This window comes from Macaca thibetana, chromosome X (assembly GCF_024542745.1).
Source record: "Macaca thibetana thibetana isolate TM-01 chromosome X, ASM2454274v1, whole genome shotgun sequence".
NCBI classification, from domain to species: Eukaryota; Metazoa; Chordata; class Mammalia; order Primates; family Cercopithecidae; genus Macaca; species Macaca thibetana.
Window position 1 is genome coordinate 124,545,209 of NC_065598.1, and position 15,786 is coordinate 124,560,994.

The 15,786-nt window shown below is 35.3% G+C and overlaps 1 protein-coding gene, 1 long non-coding RNA gene and 1 other non-coding gene across 9 annotated transcripts in view; 1 reads left to right on the forward strand and 2 right to left on the reverse strand.

The window, feature by feature from the left end:
* LOC126946807 (uncharacterized) overlaps nucleotides 1-15,786 on the reverse strand; it is a 343,776-nt gene that overhangs the window by 172,568 nt on the left and 155,422 nt on the right. The gene's annotated exons all lie outside the window — the stretch shown is intronic.
* Nucleotides 1-15,786, reverse strand: part of SMARCA1 (SWI/SNF related, matrix associated, actin dependent regulator of chromatin, subfamily a, member 1) — a 76,497-nt gene that overhangs the window by 57,380 nt on the left and 3,331 nt on the right. For all 7 annotated transcript variants that reach the window (XM_050777442.1, XM_050777448.1, XM_050777447.1 and 4 more), the window contains exons 2-9: nucleotides 13,772-13,858; nucleotides 11,726-11,892; nucleotides 11,284-11,384; nucleotides 11,077-11,177; nucleotides 7,344-7,523; nucleotides 3,476-3,631; nucleotides 1,623-1,754; nucleotides 279-347 (exon numbers count right to left, since the gene is read on the reverse strand). In XM_050777442.1, the coding sequence (XP_050633399.1) occupies nucleotides 279-347; nucleotides 1,623-1,754; nucleotides 3,476-3,631; nucleotides 7,344-7,523; nucleotides 11,077-11,177; nucleotides 11,284-11,384; nucleotides 11,726-11,892; nucleotides 13,772-13,858 (993 nt within the window). The remainder of the gene's footprint in view (nucleotides 1-278; nucleotides 348-1,622; nucleotides 1,755-3,475; nucleotides 3,632-7,343; nucleotides 7,524-11,076; nucleotides 11,178-11,283; nucleotides 11,385-11,725; nucleotides 11,893-13,771; nucleotides 13,859-15,786) is intronic.
* On the forward strand, nucleotides 13,987-14,058 carry LOC126947047 (small nucleolar RNA SNORD112). Its single transcript, XR_007722896.1, has one exon. It is a non-coding gene; the product is annotated as a small nucleolar RNA SNORD112 (small nucleolar RNA).

Consider the following 15,786-nt stretch of genomic DNA (forward strand, 5'->3'; position numbering starts at 1 on the left):
GGGGTGTGGGATCAGGAACAGCCTCTCTGTTGGAGAGGACCACATTGTTCACAGGGTAGAGCCAAGGCAAAAAAGCTGTTCTAGAGAGAGGCTGAGGACATAGAGGAAAAAAAAACAAAAATACACAAAAGAGGCTGTCAGAAAGGTTGGGAGGGAGAAACACTGACATTGAGCCAAGAGGCAAACACAAGTTCAAACAGAGTCTATAGCATTTTGTTTGCTGGGTCAATCTGTATACACTATTTAATTACTGAATGTTCTTGTCTGCTATTACTTACTGCATGAAGTCTTTCCACGAGTTTTTGATCACCAAGACAATTTTTAGTGTCAAACCAAGAATCAAAGTCCTGTAGAGGGGCGGAAATTCTCCAATGAGTGCACAGTTTTTTTAAATATACCTGATATTCTATAGATTCTTACACAACCAATATGGAAATAATGCATTTAAAAAGTACTTTCAAAAATATTATTGGCTGTGATGGCTACTATTATTTACTTCTGAAAATAGGTAAAATACTGGAGCAGTTAACAAAATTTGAGCCCCATTGTATAAGAATTCCATCAACTTTTTCCTTAAAAGATATTTATTAGGCTTCCCCATACTGTAGTAATATTATGTCCAGTTTAAAAAGTAGAATATAAAATCAAAGACATAATGCTAATAAAAGTGTTAATTTTACCAAACAATAAAACAAATAAAAGCAAAATAAAGTGTGCAAACCAACTTATGGTTGAACTTGCTACTTTTTATTATTAATTAATAATCATAATGGGGCCGGGTGCAGTGGCTCACACCTGTAATCCCAGCACTTTGGGAGGCCGAGGCGGGCAGACCACTTGAGGTCAGGAGTTCGAGACCAGCCTGGCCAACATGGCAAAACCCTGTCTCTACTAAAAACACAAAAAATTAGCCAGGTGTGGTGACGGGGACCAGTAATCCCAGCTACTGGGGAGGCTGAGGCAGGAGAATCACTTGAACCCAGGAGGCAGAGGTTGCAGGGAGCTGAGATTGCGCCACGGTACTCCAGCCTGGGCAACAGAGTGAGACTCCCTCTTAAAATAATAATAATAATAATAACAATAATGGGAAAAATCAAGCACCAAAGTTCTTAAATCTTTCAATTTAGTTTGGTGTCCTAGCATAACTTTGTGTTAATGATAAAATATATATATATAAATCACACATTTACACAATATGCTGTCTTTCACATACTCTGAGCTCTTTAGCACTCACCAAATGTCAATGCCTACAATAATCAAAGATCATTTTATAGCTTCCACCTGCCAAACTAGTATACAGAAATATGTTTCAAACCACTTCAACTTAATGAAAATAAAATGTTGAATGCACTACTATGGACTCAGCCTCATATCATAAGTTTTAGGAGCAATGTGATAGAGGCAAAGTTGAACATGCAGGTTAATCTCAAAGACAAGAAGCATACTATCTCTCAAAAGATCCCCATTTAAAAACTTTTAAAGAACTCTTTCCTAAGAAAACCAAAACATGCAGATAAAAAATTACAAATTAAAAAGTACCATAAATTTCAATCTATAGTGTTTTAAAACACATGTCAATGAACATAAGAAAGTTATACTTAAAATGTATGGCTTAAACTTACATCTGCAGAATTAAAGACATCAGGCAATAAAAAGTTGAGTAAGGCCCACAGTTCATGCAGGTTATTCTGCAAAGGTGTTCCAGTTAGGAGCAAGCGGTTAGTCGACTTGAACTCACGAACAATCTCTGAAAGCTGCAAAAATAATACTCATATGAGGATTATTTTACTTATTAGAATGCTCAACATTCAGTTATACTGTAATTTATCCAACCAATACATTTTTTACTACAATATAACTTGAAAATTTTCTATGGAAAAATACCCCAGTTCAAGTGACAAAGCTGCAGTAAGGCAAAACTGAACATTTCTATACTTAAAAGAATGCAAGCCAGTCACAGTGGCTCACACCTGTAATCCCAGCACTTTGGGAGGTCAAAGCAGGTGGATCACCTCAGGTCAGGAGTTTGAGACCAGCCTCGTCAACATGGTGAAACCCCATCTCTACTAAAAATACAAAAAAAAAAAAAAATAGCTGGGCATGGTGGTGCACGCCTGTAATCCCAGCTACTCAGGAGGCTGAGGCAGGAGAATCGCTTGAACCCAGGAGGCAGAGGTTGCAGTGAGCCGAAATCATGCCACTGCACTCTACCCTGGGCAACGGAGTAAGACTCTGTCTCACAAAAAAAAAAAAAAAAAAAAAAAAAAAATGCAGATCATATTTATACCTGAGACCCTCCCCGCAACTTCAATATTTTAGTTTCCCCATTTTGGGCTCACAGAAAACAGTCAGAACTTCTCCATGGAATCCAGGTTAGCCATTTTACACAATAAAATCTCCATCTCCCCACCAACCACATTCATCTACATGCCTAGACATGTTCTAACTTGGCCTGGTCACAATTTTTAAGCCCCAGAATTGAGCTGATTTTCCCAGTAACTTATATTAACTTTCTAAACACAAGACCACAAAAATTAAGACACAAAAAGCACAAAAAAAATGGTAATCATGTGAACAAAAATGCATTTTTATAATGCTTTTAAATATAAAATTATTTCTAACATGCATCCTCTTGTCAGATATTAGTTCCAATTTGAAATTAGTATAATCCACCTGGTGGTTTTGCTCCAGTTCTGTCCCTGTTTCTCCCAAATTAGCCCAGTGATCCAAAGAGAGGTTCACCATAATTGAAGCTTTTCCTACTGCTGATGGAATTGAATGGCAAGAAATACTGATATTTTTCAATGTTAACACCACACTCTAATTCACACAAGTCAGATAATTCCAGGAAATTATTTTCTCTCATCCATATAAATACATATAAGGTAGCCCCTCAATAAAAAATAAATCAATACAAATGATATTTGTACACTAAATACTCTCAACAAAATTAAAATACTACAGCATAACACAGACACAGGAGGTAGAGCAAAGGAACACTTAATTTTCTTTACATTAAAAACTGTGCTCAATTTTAATGTGTCTTATATTCAATAATTTAGATTTGCATTCACATTCCATGAATAAAATCATGATGTTCCATTTTGAGACAGAGTCTCGCTCTGTTGCCAGGCTAGAGTGCAGTGGTGCAATCTCCGCTCACTGCAATCTCCGCCTCCCGGGTTCAAGCTATTCTCCTGCCTCAGCCTCCCAAGTAGCTGGGACTACAGGTGCGCACCACCACGCCCTGCCAATGTTTGTATTTTTAGTAGAGATGGGGTTTCACCGTGTTGGCCAGAATCGTCTCGATCTCTTGACCTTGTGATCCGCCCACCTCGGCCTCCCAAAGTGCTGGGATTACAGGCGTGAGCCAGCGCACCCGACTGTTCCATCATTTTTTATTCTGAATACAGAAAAGGGAACAAACAAATCTGGTAATTAAATGAAAACTTTAATAAAGATATTGATAACTTACCTTAGATTTTTCATTCTTTATTCTGTGAGCTTCATCAATGACTAGGTATCGCCAGTGAAACTTTTTGAATACAGATTTTTCTTTAATTACCATCTCATAAGAAGTAACGCAAACATCCCACTCTCCTGGCATCATTTCATCACGAATAAAAGCAGCCTAATGCAAAATAAAATACTTCATATTAGAATATATTTATATTAGAAGATGTTACAAGATGATCACAGAATTAAAGTATCAAGAAAATATTAAGAATTGTAAGAGACCCTGAGGATCATTTAGTTTCATCCATTTTAGAGATGGGAAAACTGAGGCCCAAAGATAGCTGTGTGGTCAATTATCTGGATGATCTGCTAATATATTCATTAGCAGAAGAGAAATAAAGGCTTCCCTTACAGAAATACCGCATATTCAATGACCTAGAAAAGTCCATATGACCAGAAATCACAAAGTTACTAGGCTTGTCTTTATATCATGGGGCATCCAAAAGAACACAGACAAAGTAACTCTTTCTGAACAACATATTCTTGCCAAGATCCAAGAGTTACCAACATAATACAGTTTGAACAAATAGAAAGAACTCAATGTGCATGAATGATTCCAACCTTTTGAGAACTCTCGTATGTCCCTTCTTCATTTTCTAGCTGGGCTGAGTCATACACTTTTTGTTAAAAGGTCATGGAAGCCCATTAATGTTTTTGTGAAGTTCCAGATGTTGCCATGAGGTTTACAAATGTGATTTCATAAAGGGGACTTGCTCTGTCTAGTACAGGAGGCTATGGAAAACAGTGAGACTATTTAAAACTATTTTTAAGTCTTCACAGGCAGTGGCCAACATGGTAGGTAAGTTGACTGAGAGCATTTTTAACTTGTATGAGCTGAATTCCAGATGTTATCGGTCAAAATAAAACCACAAAAGTTAATGGGAAGCAGCAAAATCTATATTAAGAAGAGGATGACTAGTATTATAAATCTGGCTGGGCACGGTGGCTCATGCCTGTAATGTCAGCACTTTGGGAGGCCGAGGCGGATAGATCACGAGGTCAGGAGTTCAAGAACAGCCTGGCCAACATGGTGAAATCCCGTCTCTACTAAAAATTACAAAAATTAGCTGGGCATGGTGGCTTACACCTGTAATCCCAGCCACTTGGGAGGCTGAGGCAGGAGAACTGCTTGAGCCCAGAAGGCGGGGGGGTTGCAGTGAGTTGAGATGTCACCACTGCACTCAAGCCTTTGTGACAGAATGAGACTCCATCTCAAAAAAAAAAAAAAAAAGTTTTATAAATCTGAAGTTACAGTGCATAAACAAAATTAACTGTTCCCTGCCAAGTCTTTATTTCATAATTCACAACTATGCACTAAACACACTGCAGACTCATTCAACAGATATTTACTGAGTGTCTACTATGTATAAGAGAATCACCTGGACTGAAGAGGAGGACAGAATAAAAAAAAAAGGCCTTTTCAGAGATCTCAGTTGCACCCTGGGAAGTGATCACATTTATAAATTTAATTAAGACATTAGGGAATAGGAGACAAAATAAAGAGAAGTAGAGTGCCAGACCCCATTCAGTCGTGCTAACACCTTATCCTTATTTGATTTTGTGAAGCTCTCAGTTTGATGGTTTCACCTACAAGTTTCATGGAACAAATGCATATTTTTAATTTAAATTAGCTCTGCTTTGAATTTTTTGTAACTATTGGATAAATTTAGAGCTAAACATCTTGAAAAAACATTAAAGGTGTCACATAATCCAAAAGCTCTCACTTTAGAGGTGAAAAAATTAAGGCCCTTCAAGACAGTCAACCCCACATAATCAGTAGCAAAGCCATAACTGAAATCAAACCCATTTCTATGTCTACTATCTTTGATACCTCTGGCGTGGAAAAGGAAGGGGCCACAAAGCACACTGGTATCAATCAGACAGGATCAAGAGTATCTCTAATAATCTCCCAACTCAATTAAATGCCTATTATAACCTACATCAAATTTTTATTATTAAAATATTACCTTCATAAAATGTTTACAGAAGACCAGGAAAATACAAAGACCCAACATATCTATCCTATGTTGTACCAAGATTCAAATCTGTCTATATATAATGATCTGGACTTCCTCTATTCATATCCACATTGATCTCTAAGTGCTGAACATGGTACATTTATTATTTATGTAATTAGTAATTATTGGTTTTCAAACTCTTTTGACCATGGCCCACAGTAAAATTACCTTTTGAATTGCAATCCAGCATAAACATGTATGTTTGAGTGTGTGTACACAGAAAGAGGCAACTTAAGAGTTTCTCAAAGCAATATTTATCCTTATTATAGTATGAAACACTCTGCAATTTGCTATTCCATTCTCTCTCAATCTTGTAGAAAATTGTTGTCACCAAGTACTAAGCTGAATTCACAACCCACTAATGGGTAGCAACTCACAATTTGAAAAACACTAACTTTGAAGACTGGTTTTCAAGATTAAGAAATTTTTCAAAGCCAGGCACAGTGGTGCACACTTGTAGTCCCAGCAACTCAGGAACCCGAGGTGAGAGGATCGCTTGAGCCCAGGAGTTCAAGGCTGCAGTGAGCTATGATTGCGTCACTGCACTCCAGCCTGGGCGACAGAGCGAGACTCTGCCTCTGGAAAAAGAAACAAAGAAATTTTTCAAGCCACCAGAATCCCAGCCTCCCCAGGAAGCAGAGATAGGGCAGTCATAAAATAAATATACTAAGACATTATGAAAACACAAACCTAGATATGTATCTTTTGCTTTTAATCTTTAAGAAATAATTTCAGCAAAAGTTCAATACTTTAGAAATGCAAAGTTTATATGGAGTGGTATTACATTAGGTAACAGTGGTGACCAGAAAGAGTTCTAAGTGACTAATTTGCTTTGGGGAAATATTAGGCATAGGGAAGAATCTGGCCTGTAATTGCAAACTTATGAGCTCAATATTCAATATTTAAATTATTTATGTTAAATTTAAATAAATTTAAGTAATTTTTCTTCAAGCAAAATGATGAGGATAAAATTATGTAATTCATTATGCTACCATTCTTTTGAGGATATCTTTAGATAACCTATCTAAATATGGAAAACAGAATACATCTCTAAACTATATTCTCTGGAGGCAAAATAAAGACAAAGTTTAATAATATGCTTTCTAAGCTGATTATTTTAGTATTTTTGCATAATTTATTAGTTTTAGATTAATTCTACAGTCCTAAAATGACTGGAGCCTACTAGATTGACAAATGGCTAATTTAAACACCCCCCCAAAAAATGCCCAGTTTCTAATATTACCTGATAACATATACAGACATGTATTTTTCTGTTCAAAGACCAAAACTGAAAGCTGTGTCTATGCATAAACACAAAACACGAGGCTCTCTGTACATATAGAAGAGGTTCCAGTTGTGTACATGCATATGCGTGTGTGTATACCAAGTCAAAAGGCAAAAACTTAAATATAAAATTTTAAGTCATGCAAATTTATATATTGTTGGCTTCAAAATAGCACAAATGAGAGTCACTGGTAAGATATACTGTCAATAAAATAAGATGCTTTTAATGAAAAGTCACTCAAAGTACAATTCAAAACGGCTTAGGTTAATTAACTAGTTAAAGCAAATGTAGACGAAGCATAATAATGGATTGTCTATTATTAGTAGGTGATACATCTACCTCATGGGAGTGTTGTGAGAATTAAATAGATGCAAAACACTTAAAACAGAGCCTAGCTTAGGGTACGTACAACTTAAGTCTTACTTAGTAGTAGTCAACTCAGATGTTTTTAACAGCAATAATATGTAACTAAACTCCAGAAATGTTGTTATTCTTGACTGTCTTTTTACACGTTTCTCACTTACTCTGGCATCCTTGTCTCCAACAAAACAAATGACACGGAGAGATGGGACCCATCGTTTAAATTCATTCATCCAGTTGTGTAAAGTAGACTTTGGAACTAAAACCATGTGAGGTCCAGGAATATTTCGGTAGTGTTTCAGGTAACCAAGCAAAGCAATTGTTTGTAAAGTTTTCCCAAGACCCTGCATTATCATCACAAGAAAAAAAATCCATGAACATTTTTTCTGTATGGAAACATCTTGTTAGCAACAACATAACAAAATATCTTTGTCCACTATCTCGCAAAGGCAATTATGTTTCTACCAATGAAAAGTAAAAATACCAAATACCTTTTTTAAAGAAGATAATCAAATCATTCCAATTCAGTATTGTACTTACCGTGAGCACAAACTGAAACCAGTAACTTGCAGTCAGAATGTTGCTCAACAAAGCAACTTTCTATTTAGAACATTTTTCCTCCTAAAGGAGCAAGCAATCTACTAGATAATTTTTCTACTTGTTCTGAAGTTAGGAATTTTCTGTGTGTTTGTTTTACAAAGACACGCTTCCTTTGCCAGCCTGCTTAGATACTGGTCTTTCTTTCCTATTGTTCCTAACATTATTACAGCCCAGACATTAAATATTCAGACTATGTGTCTCAAGGGGCTTGTGGCTCTATACTTGCATCTCACACTCTTAAAAACCTTAGGAACCACAAAAGAACAGAATTTTTCAGCCAGAAAGAACCTTAGAGAGATCACCAATTCCAGAGGACTTTTTAAAAAATAACATATTCAATACCTATGAACAGATACCTAACCCATAAGAAAGGGAACTAAGCCTTTTTTGGCCTCTTAAAACTGCTTTTGGTTTTATCTCTGAGCAAGATATATACTTCTTTTTATAAATGTCTGCTTAAAGCTATTTTTTTTAGATTGTGTCCTATCTGATATGTCACTTAATGAGACAACTTTTATGAATACTATACATGAAAACCTTAAAATGTTTATATTCCTTAACCAAGTAATTCTACTTCCAGGAATCCTATGGAAATAATCTCAGAGGTACAGAAAAACTAAATTACAAGATTCTTATAGTGGCATTATTTACACTATACATCAGGCAATCCAAATGAACAGCAATAAGAGAGAAGTTGAATAAAATTATGGTACCTCCCTAGGATTATTATGTAATAATTATGTTCAGAAAATGTCTTAATTACATGGAAAATATGTATGAATGTAAATAAATCAGAATGTCAAATTATACATACAATAAGATTTCAACTATACAAAATAAGTACAACCAGAAGAAAAAGACTAAAAAGAAATATGCCAAAATGTTAGCTGTGGTTACTTCTAAGTAGCACAAGTATAATTTAATTTTAGTGATTTATTTATTTTTTTCCAAATTTTCTATACTCCTTAAAGTGTCTATTTTTTAGGAATTAAAACATATCTAGTATTGGCTGGGTGCAGTGGCTCACACCTGTAATCCCAGCACTTTGGGAGACCAAGGCGGGTGGATCACCTGAAGTCAGGAGTTTGAGACCAGCCTGACCAACATGGTGAAACCCCCATCTCTACTAAAAATACAAAATTAGCCAGGCGTGGTGGCGGGCGCCTGTAATCCCAGCTACCTGGGAGGCTGGGGCAGGAGAACCGCTTGAACCCGGGAGGCAGAGGCTGCAGTAAGCCAAGATCACGCCATTGCACTCCAGCCTGGGCAACAAGAGCAAAACTCCATCTCAAAAGATATATATACATATAAATATACATATCATATATACTTAAATATTATATCTAAGTATATATGATATGTATATTTATATATTATATATTATATAAATATATGTTATGTATAATATATATTATATGAATATATGTTATGTATAATATATATTTATGCTGATACTAGATATATATTATATTTTATATATATTTTATATATCATATATTATATATATCTGGTAGCATAAATACATTACTAAAGACCAGATCCTTCATGTTTAGACAGGCTGCAGCCAAGAGCTGCTTGGGGCAAATAATCCTGGTCCTTCCATTGTCCAACTTACCAAGCTCCTCCCCCTCTGAACTGACAATAGTCTTCAAATCAGAATACCTAAATATAAGGAGCTACAGACCCTTGCTTTAAGGGATCCTCTGCCACACACCCAACAGTTGCTCAACCAGGGATGAGTACTTATGCAACTGACTACTAACTATACTAGACGCCATAGGGCACATATCATCATGTGGCTCTTCTGGATAATAGTGGTTACAAGTATGGTTTCAGAGTCACATAAATACGAATATTATTGAGTTATATGGATTTAGAACTTTCCCTGCCCTCTCTTAAATCCCATTTTATTAATTTGGTCTTCAAATACAAATATAGGCCTTCATATATTCCCCTTTTAGCTAATGAATTAGCATCTTACGTGCCTTACTTTTTCCTGTTCGGTTATTTTATTACACATTTATAACTCCTTCACTGATTTCCAAAGCCCCACCATGCACTGTACTGTATCAAGATTCAGCATTACTCTTTATTCGTTCCTTATTCCACCTATGCACTTTTTGATTGTTCACAAGTCAAAATATTGATATTCATTCACACATGCATATATTCAGTCAGTCATTTATGTATTGCTTGGTTTGTATACCCCGCCTTATTCCCAAAAGGATTTCAGGTAGCCTACAATCAAAACATGGAACATAAATTGATGGCAAAATAGAAATAAAGAGACGACAAGGAAAGTAAGAAAGACAAGTAGATAAAGAATAGGAAAAGACAGAAGGACACATGGGGCAGACCATTAAAGGTTACATAAAGTCAGGGTGGGGGTGGTTCACACCTGTAATCCCAGCACTTTGGGAGGCCGAGGCGGGTGGATCACGAGGTCAGGAGTTCAAGACCAGCCTGGCCAAAATGGTGAAACCCCATCTCTACTAAAAATACAAAAAAAGTTAGCCGGATGTGGTGGCAGGTGCCTGTAATCCCAGCTACTCAGGAGGCTGAGACAGAGAACTGCTTGAACCCGGGAGGTGGAGGCTGCAGTGAGCTGAGATCGTGCCACTGCACTCTAGTCTGGGTGACAGAGCAAGACTCCATCTCAAAAAAAATTTTTTTAAAAAGTTACATAAAGGCATCATTTGGGCATCCATCTTCACTCTGTGCTTCCTGGAAGCCAAACTGCAAACAAAAACAAAAGTACAGGGAAGGTTTTTGGACCACTTGAGGAAAGCAGAGTTTTATGGCCTGTGAAAGTCTGTGTTCTAGCGGTTACTTAACAAAACAATTCTAGCCAGGTGCTGTGGCTCACACCTGTAATCCTAACACTTTGGGAAGTCGAGGTGGGAGGACTGCTTGAGCCCAGGAGTTCAAAATCAGTCTGGTTGACATGGCGAGACCTGTCTCTACTAAAAATAAAAATAAAAATTAGCCCAGTGTGGTGGGCACGTGCCTGGAGTCGCAGCTTCTCAGGAGGCTGAGGCAGGAGGATCGCTTGAACCCAGGAAGTCGAGGATGCAGTGAGCCGAGATTGTACCACTGCACTCAAGCCTGGACAACACAGAGAAACCCTCTCTCAAAAAAATAATAATAATTCTAAGGCTACAAAATACCTTTTACATGGTAACAACTTTAAAAAAGCCTCCAGGCATCGGGGACCGGGGGCAGGTAAGCTCAGGTTTTTCAAATTTACATAAAAATCATTGATAACTGAGAATGTGGTTTTAGCTACCGATTCCTTACCATTTCATCAGCCAAAATGCCATTGACTCCATTTTCATATAAAGATATCAACCAATTCAGTCCTCGAATCTGATAATCTCTCAGTGGCCCCCCTTTCACATCTGGGGAAAAAATGCAAGGACGTTTCATACTTTCATTAATATACTCAAGTAAAATTTTTCTAAAACTAAATTGAAAAAGAACTCACCAATGTGATGAAGTACTTACATGAAGGTGACACCTCAAATCTAATACACACATTAGATGTTTTCCGACTCTCCGACAGTAGCTCTTCATCTTCTTCTTGCTCTGTGCGCCTGTGGCGGTAGCTGAAATTAAAAAAGGAAATCCCTTCATATTCGACCCAAATGCTAAGGTATCAATTAAATCAGTGTACATGGCTATTATCTTTTACAGAAAAAGAATGAGTTGTCCAAGGTATTGCTTAGAAATCGGTAGAACCAGCCTACATTTTTACTGATCAGCCTCTAGTGAGAAAAAAATATAGGTGTCTTCAAAACATAATTATAATGGCAATACCCTTATTTTTTGTCACATGAAGGTATACTGAACAATAAAGAGGGAAGGGGTGCATGAAGGGATCAGGGAGGACAGGAGGAAGAAAAGGCAGGAGAAAGGAAAGAAAATAGAGAGAGAGGTGCCAACATACTCTCCAGCAGAAATTAAGCTCTGCTTTTCATCTTTCTTTATTCGAGGACGTCCCAATTTCATGTTCAGTGGAGATGTTGGAGATTTCTGTGCTGAAGGCTGAATGAAATGTGCAAAAAGTTCTGTCTGCTTCAGTAAAAATTCAAATCTCTTTGCTCGGTCGGCTTTCTAATTTGCAAAACAAAAGAAAAGTAAGGACTTTACTTTTCATTCCTTCAAAGTCATTTAACGAATACTTGCATTGCATTTACTTTGTACAACACTCTTAGCACTTTAAACATACTAATCCACTCAATTATCTTAAGAAACCTATGACGTAGTTACAGGTATCATCTCCACTGTAACTACATGCTACTGAAGCACAGAGAGGGTAAGTAATTTGCCCAACCTTGCACAGCTAATAAATAGCAGAATTTGAAAATGTATTTTCAAATAGTTTGAAGGGAAGAAAAATGATCTGACAGACAGTAAATTCCCCAGTAACAAATATCCTTCTTAAAGAGTCATAATCATAAAGCAAATCTCTTTCCAAAACATTATTTTATTAAATAAAATAGTAACAAAATTAAGCATCAAATATGTAACATATCCCAAATATTGAAATATAAATTAACTATGATATATATATATATACCATAAACTGAACTCTTAAGAATTTTCAAGTTGTATCCAGAAATAACTTAAATCTTAAAATACAGTATCATCTTGTCTCAAAATATTTTCAATGTCATGGTATAGTAATGTAACAAACAGTCCTCTCTTCACTCACAGGGATCTAGAAAACTGTATTTTATGCTAGTAGCATATAAACTTTCTCCCCAAAGTAAGCAGAATTTGGGAAAAATATATAAACACACACACATATATGTGAAATAGTTAATATATATTAACTACTAAAAGTTGATATGTATTCTAATTTCTCAATACATTGTAAAAGGTCAGGGAACATGTACCATATACAGGCAATAAAACTTTGTTTCACTAAAAAATCTTAAAAGATCAAAAGACATATACATCATTCTAGATAAAGGAAAAAATAGACTATTTATTTATTCAAAGTCGCTTTCCAACCACAGAGTAAAGAATAGTTGATTGCTAATGAAGGATGCATAATTAATAACCAGAAAACTTACAGAAGAGTTCATTAACATAAATATAAGAGTTAGATAAATTCAGACCATGAGCTGGAAGGAGGCCAAAAACTTTCCATTTTATGTTATCCTCACTGGAATGTTATTTTTAGAGTTGTTAAAACATTGCCTACCTACATTAGATGTGGCCTTAAACATAAAGTCTTATAAAATAGCTATCAACAACCAAAAAAAATATATTTCATCTCTACTTATTTTTATAATATTATAGCAAAAACAATCCCTCAGAGAAAAAAAAATCCATTTCGACCACCTGTCAAATTGTTGAAAGATCCAAGGTTATAAGAGTTTAGTTAAAATTAAGGCTAAAATATGGATTTTAGTGACAAAATTAAATAATTAAATGTATTATAGCAAGCAATATGTAAGTATAACTAAGATTATGCTGCTTAAATATATGATATTTTCATGCATTGGACAAATATTCTTCCCTTTAAAGTGTATTGATGTATTACATATTTCATTAATGTGTAGCATTTATTCATATGTCCAAAGAAGGAAAAAGAAAGAAAAATATGAAAATCTGGCTTTGTGACTGGATTTCTCTCAGGTCACAAAGCCACAGTGGTATTACCACTGATTTTTTCACCTCATAAATAAATATTTCTAGCTTAAAGTATTTTATTATGGGACAGAGAGCACTGAACAAAAATGAGATGTGACTTCTAGTCCCAACTATGACATATAGCTTCCCTGATCCTTTAATTCCTCATCTGAAAATGAGGTTAATTTATTAAACATAAAATATTGTGACAGACTGTATATTAAATTACTTTCCAATTCTAAAATCGATGATTCTCTATGCATTACATATACATACGTATTTTTTCGTCTTTAACATCTCAACTATAAAAATTAACTACAGCATTCACTATCCTATCCAAGAGTACATTTACCATTTTCTCTTCATATTCCGGGTCCATTTCCTTTTCAGATTTAGGAGCTTTAGCAGCAAGTTTGAGTTGAAATGAAGAAACGTTTTTCTAGAATTTCAAAGAAAATAAATGTCATCAAATTGCAAAGCAAGGTTCTTAAATTGGTCAATGTTCTCATTAGAAGAAGGTGGAAAGCAATTACATAACTAAATATATAAATCAATGTGGGACATGCATGGACTGACGATGAGAGCATGTCACGAAGCAAGGCTTATGATTAATCCAGTTCTGTACACCTGAGGTCCAATAAAAACATCTGAAAAATTGTGAATGCCAGAGAAATATTAATTGGAATAAAACCCAAAAGGCAAAACATTGAGCTTTCTCATCCATTCTTTAATTTACAGTGTAAGAAAATGTGTAAACATTAAATAAGAGATTTTAAAATCTAGAAAAGGCTAATATCAACCACAAACCAAAGAATTCAAAGAAAGTAAATATTAATTCTCAGAAACACTCCTTCATGTCATGGAAATATGCCACACTTTCAGAAGAAAAACTGTGGTTTCTGTTCCTAAAACAATACTTTTTAAATTGTTTTCATAGCACTATAAGAATATTTAATTTTTTATGTAATGCAATGTGATCATATATACTTAATATAATAGTGCAGTTTTAAACTTTTGGCTTATGTTAATTTTCTCTAACTGGAAAGAAAACTGAACTATTTATATTGCATAAATATTTTGTAGAAGCAATTTATCAAGGCTATTTAAGTATTAATGTTTGATATTTCAAAATTGTAATTTAGCAAAAACTAACCTCAATCAATAACTTAATACAGAGATTATCTGGGGAAGGGGGTTATCTCATGCACCCTATCCTTTGGAAAGACAAGCCTGTACTGGTAAATATAAATACATATATAGAATAAGCCTCCTTCCCTATAAGAAATCAAGAAATAAAATAATAAAAACACAAATCTACCCATCAGAACCAAAGATGAGAGTATTTCATTTTTAACACAGACTTTGCGTAAGTGAAAACACAAATTTGTTCGTGAAAACCATCATGGCTTTTGTCAAACTATCTCTGAAAACTTAGGTCAAAAATCAACAGAATGTGACCTTAAACATAAGAAAGATATGGCCCCAATATGTCTTCTAATATTTACTAAAATTTCTATTTTGAGGAAATCCAAACTGAGATTATGGAATTTGACCTTGTCCAGGCTCTTTCTTTGTAGCACTGATCAGATATCATTCAGTTACACTAACCCAAATAATAACCATCTTGATTTACAGCATCTGACATGTACACATCTATGTGGAACGTTTTGAAGGTAATCCTGGATGGATGAGAATAGAAAACTGCTGAAGAGCCCCTCAAACTCACACTTTCAGACTGCCATATATAATATAAATCATATTTATTTTCAAAGCAACAAGAAAAATTGGGTATCAAATCCATACCTTTATCATTCATTCCTTGAAAGGCTATATGAAGTGTAGTTTTCCAGTTTCAAAACAGTGAAAATAACTTCCTCATATACACAAGTGTATATAATAAAGTGGGAAGTACACTTACAGAAAATTAAAGCTTTTATCCTAGAAAAACATTTTACCCACTACTTTTTTGCTTACCTTGCGGTAGACTACCATCAAAATCTAATTATATGCTAATTAAAATTTCTAATCTTGAGCAGGGCTATTAAAAGCTGTGGGTAATTACTTAATTGGCAGTATCTTCCACAACAAATTTTAAAATACCTATCTTCTAAACCTTCTCATTTGTGTGTGTGTGTGTGTGTGTGTGTGTGCGCGCGCGCATTCTCAAAACTACATTTTTTCATACAAGAAAAGATGAAAGGTGACTAACAGACTCTAATGAATTCCTTTGGATTTTGTTATCTGAGTCTAGGTGCCATGAGAACGCAGCACAAGGTCAACAAAATGGCTTGTTTTAAAGACCATGACCTTTTTCTTGATGTTTTCATTACCAAAGATACCATCTCCAATTTCTACAGTGCTGGGTAA